We start from the raw sequence: 8890 nt of genomic DNA, 5'->3' as shown, positions 1-8890 counted from the left end.
TGAATTACAAACAGGGGGATACCGGTTCTTCTCGAATAAATCAGGTAGATTTACAGGCATACAGAACTCAAGTAAAGGTCGAGCCTCGTGTGTGTCCAAAGGCTATTTACAAAGACCATAAGTAATGGAGACCAACAAATGCTAGTGTTACAATGTTAAGATCAAACTATACAAATAAATTTAACAAAATGGATCTCGAGACTAAATTAGAGTTGCCAAGGAGAGGATGCAGATCACAATTACCACATAAACACTGAAATCAATAAATACAGCACGAATAGTCTGGTGAGCCACTAGTCCTCGCTCCAACGTCTCTGCTCTTTCCCAATTAACTCCACCTCCCTTCGAAACCCCTGTATCTTCTTCAGAGGCTTCATATCTTCGTCTTCTGAAAACAAGGTATGCTATTATGACAGTGATTTCTGTCACTAACAGCAAGTATAGCGGCCTTAAAGCAATGATGCTTTTTGAGTTCACGATGTTTACTCCAAGTACTGGATAATCTATGAAAGATAGAACCACTAATAGAGCTATTGAAACAGAACAGATGATACGGGTAGTTTCTGAGGCTATGATGCAGGAACTTAGTTCCTTCGCACTAAACAAAAGGGGCCGCTGGGGGTCTTGTTTTGGTCTTGAATCCTTGTCCTTGCCAGGGAGCCTGTCTTTAACAATGGAAGCAACTCGTAATTCTTGTTCCATATTCAAAGATTCTCGCCTCAAAGCATCCCCAATTGTATTGTCTTTCATCAGGCCTAAACCATGAGTGTCATCAATTTATTTGGTTCATACTATGTAACTACATTTACAGACAAATTGAAACAGGAAATAAGGAGCTATTTTAGAAGATATGCTCATATGACTGAAATTAATAACCTTAAGCATTCTTTGTTTAACACCAAGGAAATGAGCAAAAAGCAAAATAAAACGGCACTATTTAGCTCACCTTATTTCCATTTATTTCAAGAAAGTTAAGTTCATATAAGAGCTAATAAGTTAAGATTTTCGACATTATAAGTTCAAGAAAAATAAGTTCATATAAGATCAAATAAGGGTTAATAAGGGCTACCAAAGTTAAATTTATGACTAAAATAAGTTCTAATAAAGTAATAATAAGTTCAAACTAGTTTCAGATTAGTTCAGATTAATTACGTGAATAAAACACACCCTAAATTCAGATCAGGGGATTATGGTGGAAAAAAAAAGTCTTAGTTCCTTTCTTACTTTACCAGCCCTACAATGCACATTCTGCATTCAGACTTCAGAGAAAAAAAAAAAAAAAAAACCATCAGAGCTACAGCATATAGTGCCATGATTTTAATTGTAAATCTGTTTATTTATCCTATAGCATGGAGAAAGCTATTGATGTACTTAACCAAGTACATCTTACCACTTACAACTACAGAGATTCAGGCATGCTTAAATGTGCAATTCAAGGCAAAGTGCAAATGTACATGAGAGGAAGGTGATGCATACATTAAATTGTTAAGAGGTTAGTATATTAACTAGTCAAAGCTAGATCATTGAAAAATGTCGAAGGCCAAAGCCAGCTAATTGGAAGATGAGTAAACCACAGAAAAAAGCAACCGCTCCAAAAACCAAATACTATAACATACAATAAAAGTCTCAGGTATTATCTCAGATTCACAAATCTTAACAAATTAACGCTGAGGCAAGCATAACAATCTGTTGTCTGCAGATGAGATCGACTTAACTCGAGCATATATAAAGTATAAGCCATAAGGAAAGAAAGGGTTCAACAACTCAAGCAACAAATCAGCTTCACATGAACTTGTAGAACTTTTGTTGTTTGACAATCTATGAATATAATCTCCAATGCAGGCAATCTTAGCCTCTCTATTTGACTAATCTTTTGCTCGAACTCTAAGCATAGAGCAACATGATCATGTGTGTGTATTGATCAATTCCCACATCTATCAATTGAAATTACACATTCAAGCTGAGATAGTTGTTGAATTCCATCTACTTCTAGTGGTTCAGTCAAGTATACCCTTAGAAACATTGTATGCTTTTCACCATGCATTACCATTCAATTCAATGTATAAAGTACTACCTCCGATTTTTATTAGTTGCAACTTTGGAATATTTTATATCTCACAAATAATACCCAAAGTTGCAACTAAAAAAATCGGAGATAGTTATTAAACACCATTCAAGAGAATCTCTCATTTCCCATTTTATGTCATTTTTAGATCTACTGATCCCAAGCATTACCAAAATATTCCATTCCTCTTAAACTTTTCTAAGACACTCAACTCTTCAATGCGAAATTGGCAAAAATGGTAAAATAAATAAATAAATAAATAAATTCCAATACAAATAATCAAATATAAATTCCACCCAGAAAATAAGAATAATAATTATGTACAGAATTGTTAAAACAGAAGCTCTAATTCTAAGGAAATTAAACTAATTGATGTTAGAAGTTAGAACCCTAAACATCATCATTTCTGCAAGCAGTCAAACACCCAAAATTTCATAAAGACAAAGTTTGTTAACAAGCTCAATATCAGAAAACCAGAAAATGGTCCAATTTGATGAATCAAATACAATATAAGCAGTACATAGCAGTTAAAAAAAACCAAAAAGATTGAAAATTTAAAGAGTTAAATTACAGCTTTGATGAAATATTGAGAATTAATGAAGAAGAAGGATGAAGGGTTTACCGTTGGGTTGAAGGGGATGATCACATAGATCATGTTTGCCAGTTTTGTTTTCTTCCATCAATTTTTTTTTACCAAATTTAAAATTGTTGTAACTTGTAAGAATCTTGGGTGGCCAGCTTAGGAGTTAGGACATAATGGTCGATGAATTTATTTGATTTGATTTTTTTTTTTTCTTTTTTTTTGAAGAGATTTGATTTGAATATTGAAATAATGTCTTTGCCTCTTTGGTAACACAAACCCGATTTATTTGTTAAATTCATTTCATTAAATAAATAGATAATCTACATATTTTGTGTTTGGGTCGTGTTTTCAACTTTGACAAATTGAACATTAAAGGTGACATTGATCGGGTTGGAACATGGTATAGCACAGTCCAACACGAAAATTGCATTCGGTCATGGTATATAGTTTGTCATTCAAGAATGACAAACACTATTAAGATAGGTGAAATATTTAGATACACGAGTTTGACATAATATGATGACATGTAGGCTTGAACCGTAACACTATTAAGATAGGTGAAATATTTAGATACACGAGTTTGACATAATATGATGACATGTAGGCTTGAACCGTGTCTAGGCCCCCTATTTATAATTCTCGGCAAAGCTAATTGCTTTAGAGTTGCATTATGTGTGGATACTGGATAGAGAAATGAGAAGGACAAAAAAGGGTGGGAAGGAAAGGGAAGAATGATTAATTTTCCTTCAATTTCTTAAACGTAATAATTTAATGTCTTTATTTCTCTCCCCTCCAATTCTTTTCCTTCCTCTTTTGTCATACAAATATAAGACTCCATCGCTCTATTTCCATTCCCTTCTTTTCCATCAATTTCCATCAAAGAGTCTATCATGAGTATTTTTCTCAAAATACTAAAAAAGTGTTAATCATGAGTTTAAATTGCTGGCCCACAATGGTTTAAATTGGGCCAAGACTAGTAGGCCAGCAACTCAACAAAGCAACACTTCCAAATTGGCTAGACCTTTTCAAAATAGGCCAATTTCAGACAAATAAATATCAACTATAGTATCAAATCAAGTTGGGAAAATACATTAATACGTAGTAGAACAATTTTTGTAGCGTGAAGAGGGATATTTATTTTAAAAGTGGGTATAATACAATATTTGTAAAACGTCCCTAAAAAGCAAATTGTTTAATATTAATAAAATAGATAAAGAACAATATATTTTGTAAGACTTATTATATTAGTTGAAATGTTCTTGGCATTTTTCCTTAATTGATATATTTGGTATGATAACCATAGTTGAATCTATTTTTAAATTGAAAATTATTTTGTAAATTATTCCATTGAATAATGATTTAAGATATTCAACATACAATAATTACAATTAATTTATTTTTAATTAGGAGTCTGTTAAAATTAGTACGAATCAATGCATATTAGTCTCAATGAGTCAAAGTAATTTTAGTCTATGCGTGAAAATACCAAGGTGTCAAATATATAAGTGAACACGATCAGAGTTGATGCGTGTAATATAAATGTGTTACATGAGTAAGTAGCATGATGAATGATGGTGAGTTGATGATGATGGATTAAAACATGAGGCATGAAAAACAACAAGCATCCAAGGATGATGATATAAGGATGCCAAATTTATCGAACTTTTGGTCGTTTTCTTGCCTTGTTATCTAAAACATGATGATACAAGATGATGTTATTGATGTAGCTATATTTATCAAAAAAAAAAGATTAGTACATAAAAAAATAGATGATGTAATATAGGATTAAATTAGAAGGGGGACATAGGGTTTTGACTTTGTGTTGGGCAAACAAATTTTTTTTAGGAAAATTTTAAGATGTGAAAACTTAATTAGTCATTCATTTGGACAGATAACAAGAATTTTATCAAACCATTAAGTTGGGGAAATCGAGAATTGAATTTTGATGCCATGGATGAGAGGTATGAGCTCTACCATTGACTTTCCAATTTTTACTGATCTTGAATTCAAATCTATGTTTATATCAAGTGTGTACTAATTTACTAATTCAACTATACCAATGTTAACTTTTCAAACCTTGAAAAATAATTTGTCATATATATATATATATATATATATATATATATATATATATATATATATATATATATATTACGTACTTGTATTATGTACGAGTATTTATGTAGTATATGTACATACCACGAAGAAAAAAAAAAACTTGGAAGTAACCATCAAATATAAGAAAACATTGATACGGAGTATGAAGTAATAAATTAAAGATTTTCCTTTCATCTTTGATAAATCTCCCTATTGTTAATTAATTACTCTTTTCAATCCATGAATTTCCAAAAATTGATTTGAATTGAATGACAAAAGATGATTTGGTAGCGGCAAGCTCCAATCGAAAAGAACCGCACGTAGACTACGGAGACATATAAATAAGGCTTCTTTAATGATGGATCACTTTTTAATTTCGTAAACTTTCTTTCCATACTTGGTGGTGAATCCAAAGCTATAAATGGTCTATCCAAATTGATTCGTTGAACCACAAATTGAGGTAACAATACTACATATTGTAAGTCATTTAATGCATATATATTATGGAGTAACTTAAGTTATAACTAACATATTCAAACTAGCACTGTCAAAACGGTTTGACAGTTCGGGTTCGGTTCAGTTTGGAATCGGTTCGGTATTAAATCGAGTCGGTTTGAAATCGGTTTAAGTGTCTCGCGGGTCGGTTTCAGTTCGGTTTAAATACTTATCGGTTCGATTCGGTTTCGGTTTATTCTTGATCGGTTTTAATTCGGTTCGGGTTGTAAACGGTTCGGTACAGCCGGGTTGCAGTTTGTTAACGGTTCGGTGTAAATGGTTTTTATACCGGTTCAAACAGTTTTGGGTTGGAAACGGTTTCGAGTTAGAAACGGTTCGGTTCTTTTTCGGTTCAGTTTTATTTTGGTTCGGTTTGTTAACGGGTTTGCCTTTTATACGATTTAACGTTATTCGGATCAGTTCCATTTCACGTTTACTAAATTATGGTTCGGAACAGTTTTTTATTTCAAAAAGTCGGTTTTTAATCGGGTCGTTTGGATTCGGGCAGTTAAACGATTTTGGTTTGAAGTTTCATAGTACTTGCTAACCTTTTGCTGGTTAACAAGTTTTATATCAAGCCGAAACTTCATCACTTCATATTTAGGCATTAGGCATTATATTATATACAAATTCTCATCGATTTCAAAAATACATATCATGTTATTTGAAGTTTAGTCATATTGATCTTACTAGTTTATTACGAATTAACGTAGATTATAAAAGTTTAGTGTATTAATGAATTATTATTGTTTTACTATCACATTATTAGCTGCTTCTTATTCAATCAACTAATTGATGTGTCATAATCATGATTTGATGAGTTATTGTGACGTCAAAATTACAGTTTGATTTATAGACGATTCGGTTTGTAAGTGGTTTGGTTTATAAACGGTTCGGTGCAAACGGGTTGCAGTTTGTTAACGGTTTGGTGTAAACGGTTTTTACCTCGATTCAAACGGTTTCGGATTGAAAACGGTTTCGGGTTAGAAACGGTTCAGTTCTTTTTCGGTTCGGTTTGCTTTCGGTTCGGTTTAGAACTGGTTCGGTTTGTTAACTGGTCCGGTTCTTATACGGTTTGACATTATTCGGATCGGTTCGGTTTCGGGTTTACTTAAATACAGTTCGGGTCGGTTTTCGATTTTACAAAATCGGTTTTTAATCGGTTCGGTTCTTATTTGGGTTGGTCGGTTTCGGGTAGTTAAACGGTTTCGGTTTGAAATTTGACAGCACTAATTCAAACTATTACTCGTATTATTTTATTCTAAGGTACAATTTTAGTTTGTTAATCAATGTATAAAAAGAAACCCTATTCGTCAAAATTTATCAAAATATAATTTATCACGGAGTAATTTTATTTTTGTATTTGCCATTATATTACGATAAGGTTTTAATGGCAAATACAAAAATAGACATAAAAATATCAATTACTCCAATTAAAAACTTAATTCCAATTATGTGAGCCAAAATTAAAATTAATTCAATGCTACTAGTTTTAGCTCCTACAAATAATGACGTGATGCAAACATAACATACCAACTTTATTATATTTCACATAATTAGTACAAAATCATTAAATAGCCAATGGAGTAACTTTCTTAATATTGCATTTATACTCTAACAAAAAATCTTAAAGGATCATATCTTAGAGCATATATATTAATATATGGTAACAACTCTTTCCTGATTCCATATTCAGGTAGATTTAGCCATTAAAAACGTTTAATTTCATGAAAGCATTTATACAAATATCTTATGTTACCATTTATTTTTTCTTTTGAAAAAATAATATCTTATTTTACCTTGGAAAGCTCTTTAAGAAATCAATATAATAGCAATCCAATTCTTTGTATATATTTGCCATCAAATTCTACTTCCCCATATAAAATCATATCAAGCTTTGTAAATTAGAGAGCAAAAAAAAAAAATGTCTAAGAAACTCCAAAAATCCCTTCAAGATTACCTCTCAAAGATCAAAAAACAAACTCCACACCTCCAATTTTCTCATAGTTCCCTTTCCTCCACCACTAGAAAGATTGTGGCGGGGTGCAAGCACCCTAAGAGCCTCTCGTTCACCGGCAAGGACCGGCGCAAAAACCACCATGATCAACAACAACACGATGAGGAGGTGGCCACGGCGGCCACCTTGGAGGACATTGATAATTTTCTTATTGAAAATTTCAAGTCATTGTATGGTCAAGGTCATGATAACCATATTGATGATGGTTATGAGTCAACAAATGAAGGGAAAAATGGGAAAAACACTCTCCAAGAGTATCAACTTAACCAAATAGAAGATACTATTGGTAATCATGAGGGATTAGGGAGACTCTATGAATCTCCAAGATTTTTCACTCCCCCTCGCGATCTCTGTGGGTCCCAACGTTTTTTTTTTTACCTCTTCCTCCTCAAGTTCATTAGTTGAGGAGGCGAGGATTAGTGGTCAAGGTGGGCCCTCGTCCTCATCAGAGGACGAGGAATCCCCCTTAACACCCAAAAGGGACACCCAAACCCACCCCCAAAACTACATTAAGGATGGCACGTCTGCCATCCCGGGAGGAATAGAAGATTGTATCGCGCTTCTAACGGTGTCACCAAGTCCATATGAGGATTTTAGGAAGTCCATGCAACAAGTGTTAGACGCCAAGGTTAACAACCAAGAAAGGGTAGATTGGGATTTCATGGAAGAATTATTATTTTGTTACTTAAGGTTGAATGAGAAAAAACAATATAGGTACATTCTTAGTGCATTTGTGGATTTGATTGTGGTTTTGCGTCAAAATTCGAGCATTAGAGGGCCGGAAGGGTCACGCAATTAAGAGAAACAAAATTAACAAACAAAAATATAATAATTAGGTAATCTCTAAAAAAGTAAAAATGTTTATTTGCTAGTCACATTAGTTTGTAGTACTTTATTTCCTCCTTATGTTATGCATATTACTGTACTTGATTTCTCATTGACCGTCATGTTTCATGGGTAAAAATCATAAATGTGAAGTGAAATGTAACGAATTCCTAAAAATCTTTGATTTAGGGCATTGATCTTTGTTATGTTTGTGAGTTTTATTTGTTGTACATTCAACGTAGTGTTTACGGGATTTCTTGATCTTATAAGCTTTCATTTTAGAACTCTCGTTAAGTCGTTATAATGTGATAAGTAATGATTTTTAAGTACGTTTGAATGCAATTGTAAAGGTTTCATTTTAGGGCTCCTGTTATGATGTAATAAGTAATTGATTTTTAAATACAACGTTATAAAAGCGCAAGAGCATAAGATAATTTATCAATAGTATAAATTACGATGTTATCTATGTACTTTGAATTACATACAAGTATATTATTTGAGAGCATACTATTCTCACCAACTTTTATATGTGGCCAGCCATTAGGGAGATTATTCGGTCAGTCTAATAAAGGAAAAAATTAGGTGAATTATTCGAACCCAGTTTATCTAGCAGGACTTTGGCTAAAATTTCTGTCCCGGAGCATAATTACAGCCCGAAATGCCTTTCAGCTCCGGTGGCCTTGAGCCTCGCCCTACACAACATTTACCCAGGTATAGACAGATCTTCACCCCGTAAATTTGGCATGGCCCATAATTATACCAAAAAGAAAGATCAGGTAAAGAACCCAACAGGTGAAGGGCGACAACA

General features: G+C 33.0%; 2 protein-coding genes across 3 annotated transcripts; one reads left to right on the top strand and one right to left on the bottom strand.

Annotated features, from left to right (window-relative positions):
* On the bottom strand, positions 1 to 3454 carry LOC110703344. 2 transcript variants are annotated; one of them, XM_021881141.1, is made up of 2 exons: positions 2688 to 3454; positions 1 to 799 (listed from the first exon to the last, which is right to left on the bottom strand). In XM_021881141.1, exon 2 carries the CDS (start codon positions 748 to 750, stop codon positions 202 to 204), a length of 549 nt encoding a protein of 182 aa, XP_021736833.1. In that variant the 5' UTR covers positions 751 to 799; positions 2688 to 3454; the 3' UTR covers positions 1 to 201. The 2 variants fall into 2 exon arrangements, with proteins under 2 accessions (XP_021736833.1, XP_021736832.1); XM_021881140.1 differs by having other exon boundaries at positions 1 to 755; positions 2688 to 3450.
* A 3388-nt stretch (positions 3455 to 6842) lies between these two features.
* LOC110703166 (transcription repressor OFP14-like) lies at positions 6843 to 8500 on the top strand. Its single transcript, XM_021880909.1, is given in 2 exon segments — positions 6843 to 7623; positions 7625 to 8500. Coding segments are annotated over 2 exon segments (891 nt in total). The 5' UTR covers positions 6843 to 7164; the 3' UTR covers positions 8057 to 8500.
* The last annotated feature ends 390 nt before the right edge of the window (positions 8501 to 8890 follow it).

The sequence above is a fragment of the Chenopodium quinoa genome, unplaced genomic scaffold (genome assembly GCF_001683475.1).
Source record: "Chenopodium quinoa cultivar QQ74 unplaced genomic scaffold, ASM168347v1, whole genome shotgun sequence".
NCBI lineage: Eukaryota > Viridiplantae > Streptophyta > Magnoliopsida > Caryophyllales > Amaranthaceae > Chenopodium > Chenopodium quinoa.
Note: the sequence above shows the minus strand (reverse complement) of the source record. Positions and strands in the feature narration are given on the sequence as shown.